Raw genomic sequence first — 27,785 nt, forward strand, 5'->3', positions numbered from 1 at the left:
TCTATTCCCATGTTGTTGCAGTATATTAATGACTAACCTCGTATTGTGGATGGATTATCTCAGTTGTGCTCCTGACTGAAGTCCATAACCATCAGGAACCCTCATTCTAACTTTTGAGTGTAAAAAAGTTAGCGTTCATCCTGCAGCTTCACTGTTTATGTTATGCTAACATAGCTGTGTCACTAGCGATCACGTAGCACATCATTATATACCAGCTAGTCCAACTTCAGTAACCCTACAAAAGCCACTGCTGTTTAGTTTCTTGTCTTCATTTATGTTGGAAGTGATGGCAGAGCTGTACGTTTTATTTTTTTCAGAAGTCTCTCAGTCAGAACATGCTATATCATGTTTAGGTAACTAGCGAAACTGGCGAGCTAACTTCCTGCTAACTTCTAACTCTGTTAAGTTTAATAAATTCTGTTTTAAAGGATGCCTGGATGTTAAACTTAATTTTTACTCCTGGTAAAGGAGCAACGCTGATCATTTTATTAAGGATGAAAGAATTTAGACAGTTTTTAACTCTTCAGTGATGCTGCAGTGTTCATTTGACTTTGGGACATGAAGAGGATGAAATTTGGGACCCCGATTACTCGGTGAGGCTCCTGACTACGGCAGCCCTAATGCTCCGACAATCCATCAGGTGGTGCGGCTTCGTAGTTTGCCTTATAGTGCAGAAAATACACTAATTAATAAACAGTTAATGAGGTACTTTTGTAAAAACCCTTGAATGACAGGCCGAAAGTCTTCACTTCAATCACATTTCAATCATTTGACTTGAAATCCATCGCGGTGAAGTCCGTTAGTGTGCCACTAACTGTACTTTCCCACTGTTCCACCACATCCTCCTCCCCCGTCTCCGAGCATAAATGCTGTAACATATAAGAAAAGGGCTTTTCTCTTTCCGCGAGGTGTACCCTTCACACGCATACATGCACATAGAAAAGGGAGAATAGATTTTTATCAGATTTCCATTTGCCCACCAGCATAACTTCTCCTACCAGAATTTCATTTGTAAGCCTCAATGCTAACACTTCCATAACATCCAGGAACAGGATTAAACCTTAATAGGAGCTGACACTGGGTTACAAAGGATACCGCTTCAGCTCCTTATGCACCAGGAACTGTGTTACAAAGAAGGTGGTTAGCCTCTGTTTCTCTTGGTATCTCCGGGCATGTTTTGCCACTTTCTCTCCTTCTCACCCCCCTCCTCTTCTTTTGCCTTCTTCTTTGATTGTTAGCGTCTGACGAGACATGCTTGGCCTACGCTCTGGCCCTCTGAATTATTTATCAGCCTCTTGTCCAGTTAAATGGCTACAGCAGATCCGGCCAACTGCCTCGTGCACCTCCAGCATGCACTGCCCTTGGAGGCTATCTGCGTCTCTGCTGTTCAGCCAACAGAATATTTTGCACATTTGAATAGCTCCAAACGCTGGGTGGGAGTTAGTGTTGAGTAGAGGGGAGCAGCGAGATTATTTTTTTACAAGGGTCAGCAGCTGATGTAAAGAAAATAAGGCCACGTGCAATATTTGTAAGTAAATATTTCATCAGAAGGACTTTTTTAAGTCCAGGTGTTTAAATGAGTAAAAATTATTAAAGATAAATGCTTGTGAAGTCATGTTTGTAGTTGTGTTAAGAAACACCGAGGCACGGCTGGGCGCATTGATTTGGTTTCTTTATTTTTGGGCCAGAAAGTACAGCAGCACACGTAAAGAAAAGCACACGAGGAACAGACTGCAGATGAGCTTCACAGTTGGTGTCTGGAAAGTGCCACAGTTGGTGGAGGCTATTAATAAGCAGAGATATAAATACAGCGTGTTTTCCTACCTGAAAATTGCTGTGGAGTCCACTCAGTCGGGTTGTGTGACTGACACTTTGGCTAGCAAACCAAGAGTCTCTGGTCTCATTATTTTCCATTACACTAAGTGGGTTTTATTAATTCTAAGTGTTTTGTTTCCACACTAAGATCACAATACCCTGACAAATGGACCTCTCGTGAATTTGGAAAAACAGAACGCCACCTGCTTTCCTCTCTTTGCATTGATTAGAAATGACTGAATTAAATTGCCTGTTTTAATTCAAATGAAATCAAATGACACGCCGCAGTTAGGGAGACGCCGGACCGTAATGAAAATGGAACCTGCTAGCGCGGAACCCAGCTGTGGAACCACTCAAGCGTCCGCCGCCATTTTCTGGGTTCCAGCGCAGACCTGGAAAGGCTGGATATGTCGGGAAAATTAATTAGTCGGTCTTGAAGAGTTTTGAAAATGCAGGATGAGGCAGCGTGAAATGGCATTAAACTTTTTGGACAGACCAGGGCTGTCAAACTCTCTTTAGTTCATGGGCCAAGAACAGCCCAATTTGATCTCAAGTCCTATATAACAAGCTAAAAAAAATCCACTACTTTAGTCTGAAAAAGTACATCCAGAAAATGTCACATTTATCAAATCCTTCATTTACAAAATAATGGATGAACTTCCTGAGATATTTTATGGGGGGGAAAAAAGGCAATTCAGTCAGCCTGCTGTCATCAGTCAAAGAAATGTGTTGGCACAGCTCCTTCACTTAACCGCTTCACTTCGGGGTGGTGTGTCAAGCCATGCATATTTCTTTGTCAGTAACAAATATGCAAAACTCATGATGATTCAGACATTTGGCTCAGAAAAGAATCGGCAAGAAAGAAAGGGAAGAAAATCCAAAAACGTGACATTTAAAGGGAATTAGACATACCAGACTATACCAGTTTGGCCAGTTGAAAATATAGGTTGTTGTATTTTGTCATTATGTCATTGTTTATTCCGCTTTTCCTCACCAAACCTTCTTTCTAATGTAGACCTAATGAAATAACTGACAAACACTAGCCACTACCAGCTGTAAATGTCATGTCATTCGCCAACAGGCAGTTATTTCTGTGTCCACCCTTCTATGTACCGATTCTCGTCCATGTTCATAAATGAAAATTTTCCACTTTGAGACAGGAGGGGTTGATGGTGGAGTCATTTCACTGCTCACACCAGTTTGAGTCATACGCAGATTTTCACACATCATTTGTATCATTTTTAAATATTCATTCAACATATGGCGCTCGGTTGAGCTCGGGCATTAACAATGACTTGGTGAGGTTTAGGCGTTAGAAACCTCTGAGTTAGGTTCAGGAAAAGATCACAGTTTAGTCTTTTAAAGCTTTTTCTTTTCTTTATCGTTATAAATAAAAGAAATAAAAAATAATTCCTACCTAAGCATATCACAAATATTACAAACTTGTGCTCTCGCTGACACAGAAAAAATTGGCAATTGTTGTCAGTGGGGAAAAATAGATTGCTCTTTTGTGACTATTTCACATTTTGCTATGAGACTGGACTGAATAATAGAGCCAGCGAACACCCGTACTTGGCCCATGTAACAGTGAATCCTTAAAAGACACCACGTTAACACGGTTTTCTGGTATTTTTAGCAACTCACAACTCAAGCTAGAGTCCAAAACGATGCCCAGTTTTCACATTTGCAAAGCCGTCTTTGGTGGGCTGCTTTTGGCGTGTAGATTGTATGTTTGTCATCCTTATTTTGGACAGTTATTGGCTTATTTTTCTTCATCACTGATTCTCGTGTCTGTTGGGCTGAGCAATAACTTTTATTCGATTATACTTGGTCATATTTTTCTATCCTTTAACATGTTCGGATGAGAAATTCTGATTTGAAAAATCATAAAAAGGCTAACTTGAACTATTTTGTGTTTGATTTCTCTTTCCACAGTGTTCACCTGTACTACCTTTTTCCCAGTTTAGAGGAGGGTGGCCTGGCCACCTACAGAACGGCCATCGTACAGAACCAGCATTTGGCCATGCTAGCCAAGGTAAACCTCCCCCACCTCCTCCAACTCATTACCTTCCTCTGCAGGTCAAAGTGGTGTAAGGTGTCAGATCTGGCAGGAGAACATGTTGGAGACAGTCTTATTGTTTTCTGTCTTGCTGTTATGACTTTGCTCCTTTCTAAGCAGGCACTGGGGAAAAGAGTAATTTTGTCTCGATGCCATTACTACCCCATTTTTGCCCCCTCAGGTTTGTAATTGGAGTTAAAAGGTTGTTGTTTTGGAGGACTAGACGAGTGCGGCTGGGGTCCCTATGGGCCCCTAGAGGTCTCCCTGAAACACTCTCCAGTTCCTGTTATCGTTAGGCCCCCTTGCTTCCCTCCTTCGCTCTCTTGCTGGCAGCGTCGTAGAGCCAAGCTGTACTCACTGGCACGTTTGTAAAGAACACAACAATAATCGTCCCGTGATGTGGAGAAAGCAATTAAAAACTTCAATCTTTCATGTTGCTCCCTGCTGAATACAAAGATGCAGCCGCCCGAATCTGCATTAGTGCTGTGTAGCAGTTTGGCTTGTTTCAATTTGCCGCTCGCAGTAAAGTGAGTGTGATACAGTGTTCAACGTTGCCAAGTTGTTTACCAGGCTCCTCTAAAGCCGTCTGCTCAAGAACACTCGCAATTATCTTTCAAAAAATATCTTGAGCGAGCAACGCACAATCCGCCACTTCAATTGGAAGGCTTAAAAGTCAGAGCGGGTTCCCTCTGAGTTGGAGTATTTATGAATTGTGATTTAATTTGTGTGTGCAATCACCGGGGGTGGGATACCACCAACAGTTATCAGCCGTAATTAAATAGCACCCTGACTGTTTTTTGTTGTCTGTAGTGCGCTGCCAGAAGAGTCAAGTTGGGCTACTTTCGACTTGGTTCATAGAAATGGTTTGCAGAAAGTTTGCCTGACCCACAGTCTCACACATCACAGCACTGAATTGCAACCTATGCAGATTATTATCTGCGATGTGCTTTGTTGTTAGACCGAAAAACTCTGTTTGATGTTTATTAGTACACATTTGAAATTTTACAACTTTACGGGCCTGCATCAGTGATGTAAGCATGGATCGCTTTTAACCGAGTTTCTAGTAGCGGCTTTCGATGGCCTACCACACTCCAATGGACCAAAATAATGAAACAATTTTGACATAGGTTTGATCTTAAGGATCTAATAGTTTATGTTTGTGCATGACATTGCAGCACAAACATGTATTTGCAAGATAGACTGGAATAAATAATGACGCATCAAACATTACATAGGCTGCAGTGCATTTCTGTGGATGCAGGCTATTGAGCTTTGAGGTTCCCAGTCAAACTTCGCTTTGAAGCACATGTTAAAAGCACTTTTACTCTTGTATTTTTCATAAAAAGATACCATACCAAAAATATAAACTCTAGAAACAAAAACAAAAAAAAAAAAACAATCACAGGACATTTTGCAGAGTTCAAACCTGCAGCTGGAGCTCAAACAACAACAAACACTGTTTGTAAACGTGTCCTGGAGTTTATGCAGGTGCAGACAGAGCTACTGCTGTAAGTAAGCCTAACAGCTTCCAGATCATTTATTCTGGCTATATGGCAAGAAGGTCATCACTGCTTCAAGCACTGTCTGTATGATCTGGTCAGAGAGCAAGGACGGCAGCAGTCATCTGTCCTTGAAGAAAAGACATCTGCCCAAGATGAAGAAACCTCCTCTCCAGAAGATGAGGGGACAATCTCCAAAGAGGCTGACTGCATCACCACTGATGATGAGTACTAGCCAGTGCCTGAATCCTCTTCTTTGGGGGAGGATTGGGGTTGGGGGGCATGGAGGTGGAGGCCGAGCAGCTGATGGAAAAGAACATAGGAGCATTTTCTGAGACCGAGGAGCCGGTGACTGAGTGGATCCCTCATGAAAGGAAAACCATGTGGGTCCCACCACTGAAGAGAGACTGCTCTACAATCCAGTACCCACTGGTGTCAAACCAGGGCTCACCCTGTATGCAGTTTCCTGCATTAGCAGCCTGAGATCTACTTTTGACTTTGTTATAACAAAGGAGATCTTTTAGCTGCTGTGCACCCTTACAAACCTGCACGGGAGGCAAAGGTGTGAGGATTGGAGGATTGTAGATGAAGTGGAGATAAAGCCTACACCAGAATAAAGCAATACATAGCATGTTGGATGACAACACTGGAAGTTATCAGGAAGTAAAAAAAGGCATGGGGTTCAGACTCCAACTGACGGAGGAGCTCTGAGGACAACGTCTTTCCTTCGGGCACCTTGGCAGAGGTGATGATGATGCCTTTGTCCCGCCAGAAACAACTTCACTGAAGTGGGGGAGTCCTCTACAATCGACAAATGAAGAGTGATCCTGGGAGAGCTGGGACACATGCTGGTGACCTCAACAACTGCAAGACACCCTTCTCCTTAATTCTCAGCCACTTCTGCCATTGATCTCAAGATACAGTACTCTGAACCCACACCCCACCAACAAAATGAGATACAGGTGCAAAAGGAGCACCTCCAGGATTGGAACAGCAGCCCCTCGCACCAGGTGTAGAAAGTGTGCCTACAAAAACCCACTCTACTGTGGTTAGCACATCTTGCTGCTAATGAGGATGCACACAGAAGCACACACTGGAATATACATTTTGATCATTTCATTGGTCATTTCAGTGGTTATTTGGTCATTAAATGGCCTTTCTGGCCACTAACATACCATGTGTGATTTTTGTTTTTGACCATTCACCCCCCCACCCCCCCATTGAACAGCACTGAACAGCAAGTCATTGAACAAATAAGTGGGAATTTTTCTTAATATATATGAATTTTATAGCATTTTGTAAACGTAAACAGGGGGTGGCCATTTTTGGCCACGAATAAGCTGAGAGGGAGTTTTTATGTTTTTGCTCTCCCTGCACAAATATAACAATGCATTATAATCAATGTTGATGTGAATCAATTACATGCCCCAGACTCTACTATTTAATAATACAAGAAATTTCAGTAGCAATGCAATTATATAAAATTGCGAGATTTGATGTTGTCTTCCAGCTAGTGCAGTGGACAAGCAAGCAAGCAATTTATTTATATAGCGCTTTCAGATCAGCCACGAGCTGAACACAAAGTGCTGTACACTTGACATGCCAAACATGATACATTGAGCATGTTAAAAAAATGAGAAAAATAGTAATAATAATATAAGATAAGTAATATATATATATATATATATATATAAAAACATCTAAAACAATAAAATCAGCACATTAGATTAAAACAATAAAATCAGGGTCAGACTGTGTCATAAGCCAAAGAGTAAAAATGAGTTTTAAGACGTGTTTTAAAAGTGGACAAACAAACTGGTGTTTAAAGGGTTAAAAATTTAAAAAGTAATAACTATTTTATATTTATGAAAAGAATTGAAGTTAGTTAAAAGTTTTATGCAGAAAAAATGGCAAAAAAACATAAAAATAATAAAAATTACATAGACCTAATCTTTTGGTGGCCACTTTTGGCCACGAACAAGTTGAAAGGGGTAGTGATTTTGAACAAGCCCAGAGGGTTAAGAAAACACAACAGAAGTGCGGATATCATCAGGTCAATGCTAGCAAACTTGGTTATCAAGCTGCAAACAGACTGTCCTGGGTTTGTCACATACACGGAGATATCTGCTAATTAGTACCAGGGGAAATACCGATAAATTGCCAACTAAAATTGGAGCACAGAATTCCTGGAAGATAATTAACAGCACTTCAACCATCGCTCTCTGTTTGATAACCGCTTTAAAGGCCATTAATACCAAACAGTGATCCAGTGGCTCAGACCAGTGACTTAAATTAACTAAGGTTAAGCCTTACCTGTGGTAGCATCTGCATGTCAAGGAAAGTGACCACTGCTGTAATTTTAAACTTTTATAACTCATCCAAATGGATGAGTTATAAAAGAAAATCCATCCTGCATGCACTTGTTTAAAAAAGCCATTTGAGACCAAAACTATAAGGTATACTAGAATGTAAGCATGCTTTGTAAAAAGCATATATAAAGTTAGACCTTTTAACATGGCGTCTATGGGGATTGATCGCTTTTGAAGCCTCAAGAGGACATTAGAGGAACTGTATTGTTTTGCACTTCCACATTTGATGAAAATATACATTTTTAAATTGTTTTGATTATGTGTTAATTATACAACACTAAAAAACTTGACATTTTACTGATACTTCTTGGTTATTGTGGGTAAAAACTGGACATTAATTGGCTTGAGAAGCTCATATCTTGAACATGTCGGGGGTCTGTGGAGTTTGTGGAGCCGCAAATGGCTCCAAAGTAAGGTTTTTGGCAGTTCCACATTGGCTTAAGTGTAGCCATGCTCATGTCTTTTGATAAGTGTAGCTTTAAGATGATCTTGATGTTCTAAGATGATTAAGCCAAAGAACCACTTATGCCAATGTGAGGCCTCAGTCTGTCCATCCATGACTCCCAGGAAACGCTACTGTGGTAGCTGAAGTTTGGTAGTAAAAACTCCATTCACACTGTAACCGTCCAGCAGACTCGGTACGTGCGAGTACATTTTCATTAGTTTAAGCAGTACAGCCAACCAGAGACCAGAAAACATATCACTTTGTTTTTGCACTTTATACATTGAGCTTATTTAGACTTCTGCAGTGAATCTACGCCCTGACTCAGAAACGCCTCTTAACATTACCCCTCACCCTTCCACGCCATTCGAATTGTTGCGGGCTACATTAACTCAACGTGTATTTACATTTCTCGGCAGGTGCACGTCAGGTTCCACTGTAGGGTTTTAAAGGAGTGTTTGGTTACACCGTACAACATCGATGTCTCACTGAAGCATAATTCAGGCATTACAGTGATCTGTGAACTGGATGGATCAGGAGCCAGTTGAGCAACTATTTAATTTATGTTCTGTTATCTTTTATTTATTTATTTTTTAACTGCTCTTATAAATACATACAAGTTTGGTCTCATAACTAAGAAATCTGACCTCAAACTTGTTACATGAAACTACTTGTTGCTGTTTCTTGTTGCTTATTGGGGTAAAAAGCACAACTTCAGCTCACGTTTGGAGCCTCCAAAGGCCGTTGGAGAAACTGCAGCTTTTGGCTTTTCCTCATTAGCGACTTGACTGTATTTACCTTGCGTGCACTAATATCCTATTAAAAATTAGGACATGGACATATGTTCCAGGGAGAGTTTTATAAATCCCAGTGACTTGTTTAAAGTCAGTACGATGATTCTGAGCATCAATTCTTTATATGAATGGAAGCTGCTGCTCAAAGGCCATTTCTCTGTGGTACAATTTTGCTGTACTGATGTATGCTTTTGTAAAGAAAGTAGCGCCTACTAAAAGAACTACTTTTCAGAGTGAATGAAGGTCACCACAGTGCGATTTCACGTTTTATCTTGGGATTATCTAGCGTGCGTGTGAGCGTGCGTCTGCCTGTATGCACACGTGTGAACATTCTCCTCCTGTGCCGGCTTAGTGCTTCATGCCACAGCTGGACAGCACATGAGCACATCTGTCAGTGCCATGAAGTAGAACCTTTTCCAGCAAGGGCATGCAATCTTTTTCATTTCCCCTGAGTTTTTGGACTCTAACATAAAAGCCTGTGAAAGTGCGGAATGCAAAAAAAAAAGAAAAAAAGAAACGAAACAGGTCATCATTTTTTACGTGGTTATTAGTGAGGTGCTGTTGACAGCGAGCTAACGTGAATGCATTTGTTCATTTGCAGAAACTGGAGCTGGATCGCTTCATGCTCTACGCTCACGGACCGGATCTGTGCAGGGAGTCGGACTTGCGGCACGCCATGGCCAACTGCTTTGAGGCTCTGATGGGTGAGATTCCCCTGAGATCAAGAGAGAAGGGGGGATGATGGTCGGGCAGGAGAACAAAACAGAGGAATGCATTTCGAGTCAACTAAATATGTAAATCTATTCCTAAAAGGGTAGATTTCCATATACAGAAAACAAATACTTTCTCTCCGCCTGTGTAAACACAACACACGCATTAGTAGGGGGATTTAATAGTCGAGTTTTAGTGGACTTTGCATCAGTGCATACTGAAAACGCTTTAATGCATAAATGTGTTTAATTCAAATGCTTTGAATGAAACTGAACCTTTTCATAATAATGTATTTCCTCTTTTGTTTTTTGTGCGTGTTAAACGGTATAAATAGCTGCAGTGGATCTCCCATTAGGCTCTGGAAACATTACGCAGCTTTTATTGATCTCTGGAGATGCGGTTTGACCTCTGGCTGGACATGCTATCCCCAGAGAGCTGCTCTCCTTTGCCCGCACCAAACACATACACAAGCTCGCCATTCGTCTCTCCAGCTGCTCCGTTTATAGGGTTTGTGCAGTGATTAGGACCCTGTGCTGGAAACCACACACATATATAATAAAAAATCTCTTGGTGGGGACCCGTCTCCCTCTCTCTCTCTCTTCATCCTACCCCATGGGCAGCGCTAAGCTAAGCCTCACTCCTGGAGAGCTGCAGAGTCGGCAGCTTTCCCCATCTTATCACCATCTTGATTGAACCAGTTCAGCCATCTCTGCGCTCCCCTGATGATAGATACAGAAAGTGGGTGACTTTAAAGAGATCTTCTTCGCTTCCCTCCCTCTCACGGAAAACAGGAGAGCGACGGGGGGAAAGTGCTGACTAGCGCCGCGGCCTCTTCGCTGGGCCCGCCGCTCCGTGCTTGTAACGGCTTCATTATCGGCAGAGACAAAGTCATAATCTATTCTGTCCCGTGGCTGTCGCCGCCTCATCGCCGCGCACATCCGAGCAAGGCAGCAGGGCCGCGACACCGGATGCCTCCCGTCTCTCTCAGCCTCTCCCCCCACCTTCTGTCCTCCAGTTTCATCTTTAGAAAAGTGATGAATAAACAGGGTTCGTGCTGTAAAGGAACCGGTGAGAAAACTTGCTGTCAGAGAGCACCCTGTGGTGATGGGTTTTTGGGTTGCTAACTCAAAAATATCGCCCACCCCTCTCTCGTCTTCCCGCTCACCGCAGACACACTCGCTGAGGGGCGCAACATGCACACGTACGCAAAAAAACCACAAAAAACGAGGCTTTCAAAGTCGTTTGCATCGAGAATGCCGTCTGATGTTGCTCCTCTTCTTTCACCGAGGCTTTTGTCATCTTCATTTCAGGTTTTTTTTTTTTTTTTTTTCTTACTCAAACGCCTCCTTTAAGACCTTGTTGTCGAGCCGTCGATCTGTCTCCACCCTCCCCCGTCTCTGACTTAGTCTTTATATCCTTTTGCGTTTCTCCATCTTTCTCTGCCCCCCTCCCTCTACGATCTAGAGTTTGGGTGTTATTAGGTGAAAGATGTGCCACGAAGATGATGAGTCATGCTGTCACTCTGTCATCTCCCCCTCTCCTCCTCTTCCTCCTCCTCTTCCATCCTCACCCTGCAGCCCCACAGCACTCTCTCTCCCTCACTGAACAGAGCACTTCTTTCTCCTTACAAGACAAACTCGGATCGCTCGCACGTGCCGTAGGATGGTACGAGGGGCACGCGAGCACTGTCATTTCATCCTTGCGCACGCCGCTCCCTCTGACAGAGACGTCAAACCACCACTTTCTCAAAAGCAGCAGGCGCCACATCAACAGACGTGCACTTGCAGATGTGTCGCTGCCTCGTTGTCTGAAGTTGCCATAATGTTTTTTTTTTATTTTTCTTTTTTCCCTCCCTTTTTAACATTTTTTTTTCTTTCCCCGTCGGCGCGCTCATGCGTCTAATTCAAATGGGCCTCTTTCCACGCACGCTCCTTTTGAAAGCTCTGATGGAATATGACATGCTCATAATATTTCCAGGGCCCTGGCAGATAGCTTTAACGGCTTACTATGCATGTTTTCTGACCTTTGTTTTATTTGTTTCTCTGCCACAGTGACCATTGAACCTGGGCTGTGTTGGAAATGGCAGATAATCTCCTGCTTTGCATGGGCAAAGCTTTCTCTCCGCGGAGCTGAGAATGTGTCTATCTCCTAACCCTGAGGCAGGGCCATTCTCTTGCTCGAGACAGAGAGAGAAAGGGAAGGGAGAGAGCTGGAGAGAGGACGAATGGAGGGAGAGCAGTGGAGGAATGGAAAGCAAAGGCATCTGCAATGCAAATAGCTGCCCTGCAACCCTGAATAATTCAAAGTGTTGAATGGAAATCTTGCTTTTCTGATCCCTCGTCATTAACTTCTGCCGGAGTGGGCCATTCTCATTTGGGCTCTTTTGGCCTGCGCACCTCCCATTCTGTACAACGCCCCCCCCACCACCGCCCCCAACCATTCGCTCTCACCCTCTCCTTCAGTACTTTTGCTCTTGCCCACTTTACCTCTTCGTCTTTAGAAACCACTTTCTCCCACTGCTTATTCATAGAAACTCTGCACGCCTGTTGCCCTCCCGTTTCCCTCTCAGGTCCTCTTCGCTGATAAGCCTCGCCGCTTCCTTCCTACCAAACTGTTTGAAAAGAATTGCGAGAAGAAGAAAAGAGGCCCCACTCTGTTTTATGGCCCTAATTTCCTTGTACAGTTGATCTGTGGATTATACGCTGCCAGCAGCCATGGGGGATACAGATGGTGAACCTTTGTGAGGCCCCCTCTCTAAGCTCTTCCTATTAAAAGAACGCAGAGAAAGGATTATCTCTCACTTGCTGAATATCAGATTCATACACAATGCGCCCGGTGTATTCATTGAGTGAGAACTGCTCCTTTTGTTAATTGCCGCGATGGTAGCAGCGGTGGAGTTGGTTTCATGCGCGCCCTCTTTTGTCTCTCCATCTCACCCCTCGCTCGAGCCTCATTTTTGAAACTGATGTTATAATGCACTTCGACTGCCTTTGTCACCGCCGCGCTGAAAAATTCTATTTTTATGTTTTGCTTTTGTTTATTTTTTTGCCTTTAATGTGTTGCTTTCCCTGTCCGTCTGCTGCTTCATCCCCCATTGAGCTGAGAGGGAGCTTAATATATTATTTGATGGATTAGAGCCTGAGCGTTTTTGAATAATTCATTCTAGGTTATTAATGTGTCTGTCAGCCACTGGTGTTTCATATGCCCCTGACTCTGGGTTTTTATTGGTCACTGAAAGCCCACAGACATTGCAATCCCATTCCTAAACATAACGGTGTACAGTCAGCACGGCTGTCTGAATTAGACTTGTGACAATGTGGAGATTCATTAGACGCTGGCCTTCTCTGGCCATGACTGATATCCTCTGCACAGCAATGGATTCAAACTTGGTACATGAAGTAAAGGGCAAGAAAAAAAAAGCATTTTTGGTCCTTTTTTAATAAAAAAAAAAAAGGACAATCATTATAAAATATGACTTTTTTAAATTTAAAGTATCATAGTCGGTATATCAGGTATCAGGACAGAGATGGTTATAAAAAAGCCCTTAGTGAACCTCCAGCAGACTTGGCCTAAGTTCATCGTGGCCCTGCATGTCGTGGCACCGTCCTGTTTGGCATTCCTCTGCATGGAGTTTGAGGATGGTGCCTCTGGACTGGCAAAATGGGTGCTGATCCCCCCATTTTCAGACGCAAGACTGGAAGGTGTGCTTCAATTTCAGAGGGATTATACTCTATGCCAGGATGCTGGTGAAGGGAATGCCTCAAATTCAGGAGGCTCAGAGTCCTCTTCATCCTGGTTGTTGAAGACTGGAGTGTTTTTTATTCTCTCAGATATACTTTGGGGTGCGTAGGAGTTTGGCCTTTCAGTCTTTAGTAGTCTCTCAGTGCTATGGGGGCTTGTTCCTGATGGGAATAGGATTTAGGCCTTTGCCGCCAATTCTGTTTTTATTTACTTTGTTTATTTGGCAGTTTTTAGTGTATATTTAATATTGATTTAGTGACAACACTTAGTTTATATTTTGTATGTCCTATACAGGACTTTGGCCAGCTGATGTTGTTTAAAATGTGCTACAGGAGACTTTGAGTTGACTTGACTTTTATGGACAGTATTTCTTGGCAGAGCCAAGGGGTGAAAGGTTTCCTGTTTGGTGGTCTTGGGGATCATGCCTGTGCTTTTTACTGATGATGTAGTCGTTATTGCTGCATTGAGAGGCGACCTCCAGCTCGCACTGAGGCAATTTACAGCTGAGTGCAAAGCTACTGGGATGAGAATTCACACTGGGTGAGGTCATGGTTCTCACCCAGAAAAGATTTGATTGCCTTCTCTGGGCTGGGGAGGAGTTACTGGTCCAAGTGGAGGAGTTCAAGTATCCCGTATCAAGGTTCATGAGTGGGGAAAGACTGGAGTGGGAGAATGCCAGGGGGATTGGTGCTGCAGACGCCGTAGCGGTCTGTAGTGTTAAAAAGGAAGCTGAGCGTGAAGGTGAAACTGTTGATTTACTGGTCGATCTACTTTCCTAGTCTCACCTATGGCCATAAGCTGTGGCTAGTAACCGAAAGAATGAGATCACAGATTCAAGCAGCGGAAATGAGCTTCCTCCCAAAGGTGTCTGTAGCTTTTCCTCAGATGGGATAAAGAGGTTGGTCATTCATGAGGGCTTCTGAGTAGAGGTACCACTCCTCTGGAAAAGAGTGAGTTTAAATGGCGCATGACTTGGATGCTTCCTGGACCCCTCGAAGGTGGGGTGTTTCAGGCATGTTCAACCAGGAAAACACTCTGGGGCATATCCAGGACTGGAGAGGTAATGCATGTTGGCTGGCTTGTAAACGCCTTGTCCTACTGGTAGAGCTTGCAGTTGGAGTCTCATAGAAGAATAGATCTGAATGTATTTGTCTGTTTTATATACGATTCAGCTTTTATTACATCGTTTTATTACATCTTTTGTTCACTTTTATTTTGAAAGCACATTTCTTAATTAAACCAGGCTAACAAATCAAGACAAAGGCTATAAAGAGCAATAAATAAGTTATGTAGTCATTTATCAACATAGTAAACAGGTGATCCAGGTTGGGGAAAAAGACGTTTTAGTGAACTGAACTTTGAGGTCTTAAATAGTGAGTCATTTCTCAGGTTGGTTATCTGAACAATAAAGGCTTAAACTCGATACATTTAACAAGGGATTTGGAGGAAAATAGCACTTTCATATTCTATTCAGATTCATGTAAAATGCTGCTGAACTTCGGTCTTACGTTTGTGTTATTATTATTGTGAAGCTAAGTGAATCATAATGTCCTTTGGGCACGCTTGCTATGACTTTCATGGCTATTGTGAGATGTTTAATAGTTGTAGACCTCCTGCATTTCGCACTGGATTCTCAGGCAGAACTGACAACTGAGTGTTGAATGCACTGGAGCCCGGAGACTGCAGAGTGATTTGGCCAGAGCATGATGTTACTGCAAGATGAGCTGTAGAGAGATGCTAGCATTCAATTACCAGTCGAGCTGTTCGGGTGTTTTTGTGGGCCGTGTGTCTTCAGGGCGTCAGCTTCAAGTTTGCAGGCTGACGGGGTGGCCTGAGAAGCACACATCTCCGTTTAATGATTGCGGTAAGTTGCGTGTTTGATTGGATTGCTTTGGGGCACACTCTTTGCACGGACAGCCTCCTTGTCAAGTGTGTTCTCGCTAGACTTAACTGCATATCTTGGTTTCTTCATCCACTGGGCCCTTTGATTGACACCAAAGGTGTTGCTTTGAGATTTTTAATACCTTTTTAAATCCCTTGAGGCTCTCCTGGTTTCTAACCGCTTACCCCTACATTCTCCTTCCACTTGGAAAAAGTTTTGAAAATCTTATAAGAAGCAAAAAACTTTGAATTTCAACAACTTTAAAGCCTCCATTTGGGGAACTTTCCAAATCTGCAGTGTCATCAGAACATGAAGAAAGCTGCCTCCCGGCCACACCCACTCTCCCCGTAGCATCGGTGCTCGCACACATGAATGCGTTATGAGTAGTAGTTGAAAGACATTGAGAAGTTGGACTTGAGAGGGAGTTCTTGCACTCTCACAGCTGGTTTCCAGAGGTAACATCTGCTTTGTAGCAGCATCTAGAACTGAGGTCCGCATTATGGTAAAACCACAAATCTCAGCGCTGCTGCTTAGTGGAAAACATCCTGTAGGCGAACCACTCCTGTCTCTAGAGCCTGTCGCGGTCGGCCTCAGTGAGACGCTCGCCTTCGTCGTGCCAAGATTACAGAGGGCTTTCCCAGTGATACACATCTGCAAGGGCTTTAATGTCTTGCTGTGCTGACTTTAAAGAGGCTATAGATTTACAGATACTGATTTATAGGCATATTCTGTTTCACATCTAGGACGGTCCAAAGCATGGCGAGAAACGAGTTTTTGTCTAATAGCCACTGTGGCTGCTGTCTTCCAGAATTCACAAGCTCCTTTCATTAGTTTAGCACTCAACTAGATTTTTGTATTAGTAAAGGGTGTCTAAATGATTGAGTGTTTTACTTGCCAAAGTGGCTGCTGGGTGAGACAAAGTTGGCAGGCTTAATCAAATTTTACGAACATTTGGGCAATGGCTGGTAGTAATTTCCCATTCTGTTTAGAAGTAAAGAGCATGAAAAGCACATAGAGTGGGAGTCCATCTGTGATTGTTTGTGTGCTAGGTGGTTTGTTTGTATTTCTTTATGGTTTGGTTATGTAGGCAGCATCTTCACTGTTTGTGTGTGTGTATGTGTGTAAATGGCCTGTTAGCCATCTGAAAGCAGTTTCCTCTCCCCAGATGATGAATCCCTCATATGTTTTTGATGTCGTCCATGAAAGCAGTTTGCGCATTTAGTCTTGCGACCGCACCGCGCCCCATTTCCACTGGCTCATTTATGCACATAATAAAAACCGCTGCACGATTGTATACCCAATTTGCCAGGTGGTTATTGCTTTCTAAATTGAATGAGCCACCCTAAGTGTGATGGTTTGAAGTTGTATGCAGCTTAAAGGCACCATGATAGTTCCACTGATTTTAGTAGAAACAGTAGAGGAGCAAAACAACAAAGGGGAGTTGACTTGTGAAAAGAAGCTGACTGCTGCAGCAGAATGAGCCGAAGAAGTGGCGTATCATTCCCATAGAGGGAGAAATTTGGAATACTTGTCTTGTTCTTTGCTTGCTGTGGCAGCAGATCTCCTCATTTTGGGACCAATCTTCAACCAAATTTCTTCCTTTGTCCTGTTCCTTTTGTGTGTTGGCGTATGCACATGTTGTGCAGAATATTATTATGTTTTTATCCCCCCCTCGCAATTCAGGTTTGATTCAGCGGACATCTGCACCAACACTCATGTCCAAGATTGTGGGCGAGTGACAAAAAAGATATTATACTTTTGTCCACGTTGTCCGTGGGGGGGTTCGAAGATGAAGTACATATGTCTGTATGTGTTTGTCGGGTCTATTCACAGCCCAAGAAGTACACAGCACTGCTTTAAAAAGAGTGCTCACTCCAAAATCAAATGAACATATTTCTCTTGTGGCATGAAGTGCTGTTTATTCATCAGAATTGTTTTGGTGTGAGTTGCCCAGTTTTGAAGATATCGTCTGTCTGCCTTATATTACATATAATGGAACTAAATGACACCCACCTTGGGGTGCTTAAAAGACCAAAAATGCATTTGAAAAACTCAGCAGGAATGTCCACTTTCAGGAATAATGACTCAGTCACTCTAAGAAAAGAAAAAAAAAAACCACAAAAACTTCATTGAGCAATTTTATGTTGCTTTCTGAAGTCTGCTGAAGTAAGAGGCAAATAGATAACCCTTTCCTGCTCTTACTGAGCACTCAAAGCACTTCTGCATTTCTACGTGAATGATGGATGGATCATGTATGAACGGATGGAAAGGAATTCGGGATTCATTGTCTTGCCCAAGGACACTTTGCTGGGGATCAATCTGCCAAACTTACTATTAGTAGATGACAGCTGCCAAGCAGTGTAAACTTTTAGCCATTAATTTGGATCATTCATTTTTCTTTTGTGTCACAACTGTGGGCCTTCAGTCACAAACCGATGCATACTTTTTGCACTGTGATTACTTGAAATTGCTCAAACAAGGTTTGTGAGCGTTGACGAAGTCACTTATTTCTGAAGTGAGACATTCTTGATAGGTTTTTCAAAGCTCTTCGAATAACAAAAGACAAGTGCTATGCTGCTCCACTATATTGAAGAGAAGGCAAGTCATTTGAAAGCCAAAATGTCTAAAAAGTGGCAACTCACGAAACAGTCTAAACACAGACCAGAAGGAAAAAAAGTTATTTTTATTTTGGGGTGACCTGTCTCTTTTAAAGCTGCATTCTTCACAATGGCCAGTAGGGGGTGAGACCTCTGGTTGCTGCAAGTTCATGGGAAAAAGTGGACTCAGTAACTGTCTGACAATCACCAGTTGTTGGGAAAAATGTGCATCTTCTAATCGGTTGGTGGGTGGTTGCAGAGGTTGCTGGCTGTTGCTAAAATAGTCGCCTGTAGTTGGCAAAGTTTGCACCTTTCCAACTGGTTGCTGAACGGTAGTGCAATACAATCTCGAAATAGTGACATTTCACTTTCAGAATAAAGGTGGTCCGTTACTGGTGCGACCAGCGTGTTTCAAAAGATATGTTTTCTTTTGAAGGCGGACAATCTCTGTTTCTGGTTTGTGCCACATTTTTCATTTTCACTCCAGCTTGATCAGCAGTTGCCGAATGTTGAAGACAAATCAGCATCTTCCATGGAAACTGCAAGCAACTGCACCAGTTGAAATCTGGAGGTTTCTGGTGCAAGACCAAATATCTCTTTAAAACAGTTTTACCTACAAACTTCCAGCAATCACTCACCAACCAGTTGGGGAATGTACATTTTCCCTACCCACCAGTAGTTGGGGTTGGCTGTAGCTCAGGCGGTAGAGCACTGATCGGAAGGTTGGTGGTTCGATTCCTGGTCTGCATGCCAAATATCCTAGGGCAAGATACTACTAGGAGATACTTGGCTCTCCTATGCATCCATCGGAGTATGAGTGTGTGTGAATGTTAGTTGGAAAGCACTTTGAAAATGTGTTTGTGTGAATGGGTGAATGCACAAGTTGTGTAAAGCGCTTTGAGTGCTAAGAAAAGATCAGGGTTTAGTGTAAGCCATGTCCTCGTGTTTGACAGTTTGGTAGATTTCTTGCTTTTCATGTCCTGTTTCACAAAAGCAAAGAATTCTCAATTCGGATCCACAAACAAATTAGTCACCTTGGCTAAGACCATTTTATAAATGCTGTCCGTGTTCATGCCTAAGCATGTGAGGCAGGCCCAGCATGACAGAAATTCAAGGTTTCTTTGACCTTAGCTGGTTACATCTCGGAGTGGTGATGCAACCATCTCTGCCTTCCTCCTCCTCGTCCTTCTCATCCTGCTCTCTGACAAGGGGGAGGTGGATGTGCACTGGAACCCTGAGGTCATTTCACCATGAAAAAGCAATAAAAATGCACTCCTACTTTTAAAAAAGCAATTATAACTCATTGCGGAGTTCAATTAATTTTAAGTTTTCCATTAGCAAAGAACTCTGATATTGCCTCAGATTTGGTAGAAGTTTTTTACACCGCACTGGTGGAAGGACGTGCTTTTTCACACTAATGTTAAATAACATTTCACATGTTGTACAAAGTAAGGTTCACAAATTGCAGCACAGCTACATTGTTTGCACACACCTCTAAATAAAGTAAGTTTCTTATTTCCTGTTTTTCATTTCAGGGGCCGTGTATTTGGAAGGAGGCTTGGACGAGGCCCGGCAGCTCTTTGGGAGGCTGCTTTTCAACTCTGAGGTAACTGACTCTGATTTGGTGTCTGCCCTTTGCCACACTGTGGTTTGCTGCACAGGAAGCGTATTTGCAAGGGTATGCGCATCTCTCTTTGAGTCACAGAGCTGAGCGGCAGACAAGATTTTCTTATTTCGATCTGTGTAAGACGTCTCTTTTATTCTCTCAAACCCACACACAGCATGTTTTGGCAACATACCACACATTGCATATTATTGAGGCCTTGCCAGCACCAGAACCTGAGATCTCACAAAATCTCGCTTTATCCTGCTGTACTTTTGACTAGCTGCTTTTTGTGTGTACGCTGATATGCACAAAGATGAAACAATATAACTGAGGAAAAAATGAGATGTGGATTAATCCATAGCAGGAAAAACAGCTCATGTAGTTTGAAAAATTAACTTGAGGATGTTGAATATTGCAGATCGCCACTCCTGAGCAGGACACCTGCTATTGTTTGTAAGTGTGTACGTGTGGATGAGCTCAGCAGGCATGCATAATTAATAAATGAATCAGTATTTTGCATTTATCTTGGCTAGAGATGTTCTGAATCAATCAAATAACTTGCAGCTAGTCTAGTAAGTAGCAGCAGGCTTGCTTCTAATTGGCTATTGAGGTTGTTTGCTGAGAATCAGTCGGTGACTCCCACACACTGTATGACACAAAGAACTCTATCAAACAAGTCCTGTAGTCTTTGAGAAACCAGATCAGAGACTTCAGGGCTGAATCTTTTAAAACCTCACACCACAAAAGTTACCAGAGAAGATGATCATCAAGTGAATACATATCATAATTGTCTTAAGGGTTCGAGATCAATTATTCAGTGTTCTGTGCCAAACTCTACCTTTTTACTAAGTTTTTTTTTCACTTTAATTGATTGAACAGCTGGCCTTGATTCTTTTTTCTTCCCCCCTTCAGTTGGCCGAATTTTACAGTGAGTTTCTTCCACTGTAAGGCTGCCTATTGAGTATTTGTGTCTGCCTGCAAAGCTGAAAATGTCCTTGGTTCTGTTTTGCTGTCATCCTGCGGCCATGAAAATCAACAGGAGTTATCAAGCTTTTCATCTGTCTTCATGCAGAGGTTTTTATTTGTTAGAACAAGACATTCCCCTTTAAAAACATATTTTTGAGTCCGTGGATGTGGATAAAAAACCACTATAACGCAAGTATTCTTACATCCTTTTTATGAATAGCAGTCGAATGTTTGTTGGAACAGACTGAGGATAGGGTACATTAGATATAAAGGCTGATTTAAAAACACAAACATGTGTACAAAAGCCCCAATCGCATAGGCCTAGAGACCAGACACCAACCCCCTGGCAACCATCTGTCGATTAGGAAAAATGTGTAATCCCCAGCCAGATGGGAAATGTTGGAAGTTTCTAATCAGTCAGTAAAGAAATATAAACTTTACTGAAAACCTCCTGTGAAAACCTTGGCCCCAACACATTGCTGCCGTCACATGTAGCTTGCGTGGAAGATGGAAACGTTGGCAAACACTTGCCAACTGCTTGCCGAGTGATAGTGTAAAGTGCATGTTCTGAAAGATGGTAGTTATGATGTTAAGTTGCTACTTTTATTTTGAAGGTGAGCATCGTCCATTTCTGGTTTGCATTGTACTTTTTCAAGTTTCATTGCTTCTTGGCAGTAATTGACGTAGGGTTGCAAACAATTTGGTTTCTCCCATGCCAACTACAAGTAAGCGGGGCAATCTGCTAGCGACCCAAGCATTCACACAAGGGTTTCTGACTGAGGCCAAATGCAGATGTATAAATAGGGCTACAGAGAAAAACTCCTGGTCCATATATAGTGATGGCCTTGGACACTATGTTTGGTATTTGTTGTATCACACAGGGAGAGGAACATTGACTGTGCTTATGAAAGAATTATCAGTGTGATCATCGTTCTATTTGTGCAACAAAGGCAAACAAAGTGGACAGTGATTATAACGTGAGGTGCAGAATAGTTATAGCTTAAATTGTGCTCTATCTATATTCTCTATTTGATCTTGCTAATAAAGATAAGAACTACAAAGAACTGTATCAGAGGATCTAAGATTAATGGAGGAATAAGGACATTCAAGCTCAGAGAGGCTGAAAGGACTACACAGAAGCTAAACCATTCAACACTTCACTAATGAACAAGATCTTAAAATCCATTCTAAACTCTAACAGGAGGCTATAACGGTGGCCAAATTGGGATGTGTGTTCTATATTCTTTGATCTTTTTAAAAGTTTCCCTTCAGATGTTTGATTCTCCTGGAGATGAGCAAAAAGTGAGTTAGCGTGGTCAGTATAAGAATAATAAAGTTATAAGTCACTTTCTTCTAGTATAAAATGCACAAAGATGATTTTCCTACGCTGCGTGCATAACCTTGAAAGTTCAGTGGGAATATAAAAAAATCTGTCATTTTCAGATAAACACTATGACCCTTAAATGATGTTCAGGTACAATGTAAATTGCACATTATCTTTCCGTGTGGTCTTACCAGCTGCTTGGACCTCATACATCTTTGTACTCATCTTTCTTTTTGATCGTTACACATCTGGGAAGTTTTGTGACTGGGTTTTAGTATGGTTGTTGACAAGATCAGCAAGCTAGGATTTTGCTTTAGACTGGGTAATAAGCAAGGTTGGAGACATAAATGAAGCATTAAGATGAAGGAGGGTTCTCAAACAGTAATGAGTGGTATATGGTAATGTCAGTAGAACAGAACAGAAGAACTACCAACATGCAGCTAGCTTACCTAGCATGGGCTCTGTGGATAGTTTGTTGGTTCTTCTCGGACAGAGGAATCGGCTCTTCCACATTGGTGCCTGTACAGCACTGAACAGCTTTACACTGTCAGGTGTTTCTGCTGGTTATACATCATAATAAGCTCCATTACTGTCTGGAGAGCTGTACACAGTCAGTACAAGGAAGAAAGCACCATATTGTGGCTGTTTTTAGCAAGTGAACTTTACAACTTCTAAAAAGTTGTTACCAAGTTGAATTCTTATGTCATTGCACTGACAACACTAAACTCTCTCCAGTGTTATCATTTTGAGTATCCCGAGTATGCAAGGCTCTCCTAAATGTTGTTATCAGAGTCTGAATCCACCACCTTCAGGTCCAAACATGTGGTTGTCGGCCAGAAAAAGATGTGGCCTGTTTTATCTGGATTAGGGAGAGGTTATTACCCCAAGTGAAGGTGTTCCAGTATTTCAGGATCTTTGGTGCATCAGTAATGTAGGTGTTGTAGCAGACCATTGTGTGAAGAGTGTATAGGAATTTCTTTTACTTATGTATTAATCACATTCAGGACTCGCAAAATCGCTAGTCCGACGTCCCGGAGCTAGCGATATCTCCAGTCGGGCGACCAAAATCTATCTCAGCCCCGCCCGTCTGTAGGGTGGACATAGGCCATGCTAGCGATATATCTAATCTGGCCTGGTACCACGTCAGTATCCACCAGGAGATTTGGGAAACCCTCCTTAGATACATGTAAATGGGCATCTTCCTGCCAACTTTATACAGCTGCTTTAGACTCATCTGCAAGACATTTATTGCAATGGACTAGCTATTTATATATCCATTTGAAAAATGTAAAATCTACTTGTATCGACCAGTGTCTGCAGCTATCCACATGTAGGTCAACAAGTGAGTATAATTCTGGTGTTTGAAAGAGCAAAAATTAGCTTTAGAAATACAACTTCTTGCCACTAGAAGATAGAGTAGAGTACACACAACCCTACAATTTGTGCTATACTGACAGGTAAAAGTACCAGGCGTCTGTTGATAAACATATTCCCCATGGGGTTTAGTGTTGGATGTGATCATGGTTTGTGAAATGCTTTACATAATATTGGCGCTAGTAATATATTTGCAATTAAATGCGATCAATAAGTTCATCTCTACAGTAAGATGAAACCCATTTTTCTGCCATGCCAGTTGAAATGGTTACAGCCTCTAATCTGCCAACTCACGGTTAGAGAAGAAAATAAAAACAAGATGCTTTTGGGTTCAAATACAACCGTTGCCACCACTTCTTTTAATGCTCTGTTTTCTTGGTTTCTATGGTGACATGTTCTCTCTTTATTTGGACAAAATACACAGTGCAGGCACAAAACATACTTCCTGTGGAAATACTATACTTAAAGGTTTATGGCGCAAAAAAAGCGTAGCAATTTGTATCCATGAAAAACAACAACATAAACATATTGATTAGTTTGCATGCAACTAAAATTCCCAGTAAAAGTTGAGGGAAGTTCGACTTTAGTTTGAAAGTTTTCAGACATGCAGACTGAGGATTGAAATAGTATGGCTTGACAACCCCCACTCCCATCCCCACCCCCTGCTGAATGAATCCTCCTGATGGCAGCTCTGTTATACAAAGCTGAGAGGAGACAGATGGACACAGACCAGAAAGCCAAACACCAGCCGGGTGGTATGATGGGTATGCGGGCGGGGAATTGGAGGGGCAGACCGGCGAGATGGACAGGCAGGAGAGTCTGCAGAACCACTCGAATCCTTCTGTATTTCTAGCTTAACACGTCAAAATGGGTCTTCACACATTATATTACTAAACTAAGGGATGCAGTGCAAAACGGAAGGACTCTACTTTTTTTTTTTTTTCTATCGCACCCTTTTTGCTGGTGTTGTATTCCATTCACACATGGGTGATCAGTCACATGCACTCCTTGTGTAACAAAAGGATGCTGCCTGGTGACTCTCTCTCGCTCCCTTTTATTTTCTCTCTTTCCTTTCCATTCTTTCCCCCCACTCACACCCCAGGATGTCATTACCCCCACAGATGTTTCCCCGCGCTCTTATGACAAGTCAAAACAAAAGCTCCACAACTCCGGAGGTAAAATTCAGAGCCGACTACCTAAAACAAAGCATGCATGTAATTTCCACCTCAAGACCTAGTCAGACAAACAGTATCCTCAGTTTTTTTTCACCCTCTCTGTTATTCCCTAATTGGTATGGCATTCATGGCTGGAGCGCAACAGTTATTTCCGTCTCCTTGTTTTTCTCTCAACACGTCACCTTTGCTGGCTCTGGTTCCCAAACAGCGGAGCTCTTGCCGAGGATGGAATCTAGCTTCATTGCACACAGAAGCCCGGAGGAAACAATAGATGCTAATTTGCTAATGACATTACTGTGGAGGTTATTAAAGCATCAGCAGAGAGGCAGGAAGCATCTTCTTCAGGGGGAGCTGCTCGATTGCTCCCAACCTGGACTCAACAGCAGTGCAATATTGCTGGGAAAAGATGTTGATGCCATGTCCTGAGGGAAGTACCTCTTTTGAGGAGCAATCACCATAATGATCTCACTAGTTGCCCATCGGCTAATCTGTTGGATTTTATTAATACCACCACACAAGCATGCACACATACACTCAAAGGCCAAATTTAAGAAAAGGTTGCTGTGACAACAAAGTGAGCCACTGTGGCGCGGAGATAATAACTTTTGGTGATATGGCTTAGCCACCACCTTTCTTTTCTCATTTCTGGGTGCAGTGCCAAAAAGGGTTTTAGAGCAGCTTGATTTCAACACACTCAGGCAGAGAATGAAAACCATCTGAATTTTTCAACTCTTCACCACACTTTGATATCAATAGAGGAAAAATAACACAGAATCAGGTTTATTTACTGTCTCTACCCCCCACAAATGTTGCCTATTCTGACATTATCCCTAAACCTCTGAGATGGGCTCAGAATGCCCATCATCACTACCAACAGCCATGTTCAAAGTGTTCATTTAAACTCCTTTTAGACTGGATCTGGACTACTGCATTAACTGTTTAGCAATTACATTCCGAACATCAGTCATCAGTCTTGATTGTGTCAGCTGTGTCATCCTGATGGAAAGGCCAGGGGTCGGCAACCTGCGGCTCTTTAGTCCGTATAGTGGGCTCCGCGTGGTTTGGGAAAATAAATTAGAAGTATTTAGCTGAAGTGTATTTTATTTATGTTAGTTCTTTTTAAACTTGTAGTTCTAAATTGTTAGATTATTGTGATATTGAAATATAAAAATATAATTATATTTTATCATTTTTTTCATCGCTCAAAATAAACGTCACACTCGCGGAAGCCGGTATACCCGCCAAAACGGCGTGCATTTACTGAGACTTTCAACCCCAGGTAGGCCAATTATGGACCTTCGGATCCACATTATGTCAGCAGCTATTCTCCACCATAAACTATGTTAAAAACAAACACCGCTCACGCCTCACAGATGACAGCTTACAGTCCTGTGTAAAGTTGAAAGTGACTTCGTACAGCCCCAAGTTGCAGACGCTGTGCACAGAGGTTCAGGAGCAGAAGTCCCATTGTAAACATACCACGGCAGACCCGACGATGTTTCCATGAACACGCTTTTCAGCATCCCTTTATTGACCACTTTTCACACACGGTTGCTGTATGCATACAGCCGGCTGTAGCTTTTCAGCTCACAGCCCGACACACACCAACAAAACAGCATAGATAGCACAGACGTTAAGGCGGTGAGGTTGCGGGTGCCGCTCAGGTGCGTCCGCCTCCCCTGCAGCGGCGCTGCAGACCACGCCCCGCCACACACATTAACCAGGTAAAATACATACTTAGGCAGAATATTGCAAATATCTACTTTTTTTATTTTTTAGCAGCATAGTGCTTTTTTCCAATTATCTTTTAAAAGTCAGGTCAAGGCTCCAAAAGCCCAAAGGCGATATAAGGGTGGCGGCTCACAACAGTATTTGTTTGCTACATGGATCATTTTACTTCAGCTGGGTGTCGTTCCTTTTGTTATATTTAAGAGTTCAAAATGTGTTAATTACACCTGTAAGGTGTCACGGATAAATACAACAAAATAAAATGAGTAGCGGTACCAAAAAAAAAAAAGATTTATTCATAACACACGGGAACAAACCCAGGGAAACCGAGTTAACGATAAAAAGGATTTTAAAAAATAGTGATAAAAACCCTGAAAACCATAAATTTCACACTCAATCATCGACTCTCGTGGCCCGGTACCAAACAACTCACGACTCCGTGGCCCGGGGATTGGGGACCACTGCCTTAGTACCATCTGAATGTAATTTAAACAACCACAGCCTTCCTTGGTATTGCTGCTGAGTATAACCATCCCTTTATAACCCGAGTGTACCCATCTTCTGTTGGATGACTCACCACGTCACAAAGCTCCAATCATTCCAAGCTGGTTTCTTGAACAATGGAACGGGATGTCATTATGGATTTACAGCTGATACATTTTTTTTATGCTGCCTGTGATGTAGCATAACTTAAGCAGCAAGGAAGGTGATAAGTAAATAGCATTAGCAGACAATTGAAGTTCTTTTTAAGCATACTTTATTGCTAGCATCTCCCTTTTACCATAAAACAATCAATCAGGCATGCAAAAATCCCACTGGCTTTATACAAGACTTTGCCCACACCTGACCTCGTTAGTCCCTACCATTGAACAAAATAGGTCAAACCAAATAATACAATTCTAAACAAAGAACAGGAATAAAGTCATGCATGAAACTGACAAACTCATTTACTCAACTAAATGGTTTGTAAAGTAAAACACTGCATACAATATAACTCAAAAGGCTACTTTAAAGAAAACAAACAATACTATACAAAATGAAAACCCTCCATTTGGTTACACCCAGTGATCCAATCATTGACCTCATGACCCTATATAAACAGGAAGTAGTGGGCGGCCCTTCCCATACACCCGTCTCACATACAGGACCTGAATGCACAACATGGACACCATGGTAAGTATAACCAAAGCAACATAAAGAAACATAATTTACTAGACATGTGCCTGTAAACAGAAGAAAATTCAGATGATCTGATGGTTAGTAGTGTTTGCTTTAAAACACATGCATGGATGTAAAGAATGTAACTACTGCTACCACAAACAAAACCCGGGATATTGTGTGTTAAGAGAAGTTACACCAGCACTGTCTAAATTAAAGCATTATGGCTGACTGTAAAATAACAGAAGACAGAATAACAATATACGCAAGTGACAAATGGCAAATGAATTCTGTCCTAGCCACTTTGTCACACTGCCATGCTAATGAAGCTAAATCTCTGAGGAATGTTTCTACGACCTTGCTGAATCTGTGCCATCATGAACTAGGGCAGTTCTGAATGCAAAAGAGGTCCAGTCTGGTACTAACTAATGAAACTTTTCTTTAGATATTTATAACTAGCTGCTTCAACAAACTATTTTTAAGGAACAAAAATCACCAAAATTATCTCACTAGTGGCCCATCAGCTAATCTGTTGGGTTTTTAGT

General features: G+C 42.2%; 1 protein-coding gene across 4 annotated transcripts in view; it reads left to right on the forward strand.

Annotated features, from left to right (window-relative positions):
* Positions 1–27,785, forward strand: part of drosha (drosha ribonuclease III) — a 143,826-nt gene that overhangs the window by 58,981 nt on the left and 57,060 nt on the right. For all 4 annotated transcript variants that reach the window (XM_085286693.1, XM_085286694.1, XM_085286692.1 and 1 more), the window contains 3 exons: positions 3,751–3,850; positions 9,580–9,682; positions 19,445–19,515. In XM_085286693.1, coding sequence (XP_085142819.1) covers positions 3,751–3,850; positions 9,580–9,682; positions 19,445–19,515 — 274 coding nt within the window. The remainder of the gene's footprint in view (positions 1–3,750; positions 3,851–9,579; positions 9,683–19,444; positions 19,516–27,785) is intronic.

Source organism: Mchenga conophoros, linkage group LG9 (genome assembly GCF_057382185.1).
Source record: "Mchenga conophoros isolate Kocher_MC1m ecotype Shallow Benthic linkage group LG9, M_conophoros_male_GT1.1, whole genome shotgun sequence".
NCBI lineage: Eukaryota > Metazoa > Chordata > Actinopteri > Cichliformes > Cichlidae > Mchenga > Mchenga conophoros.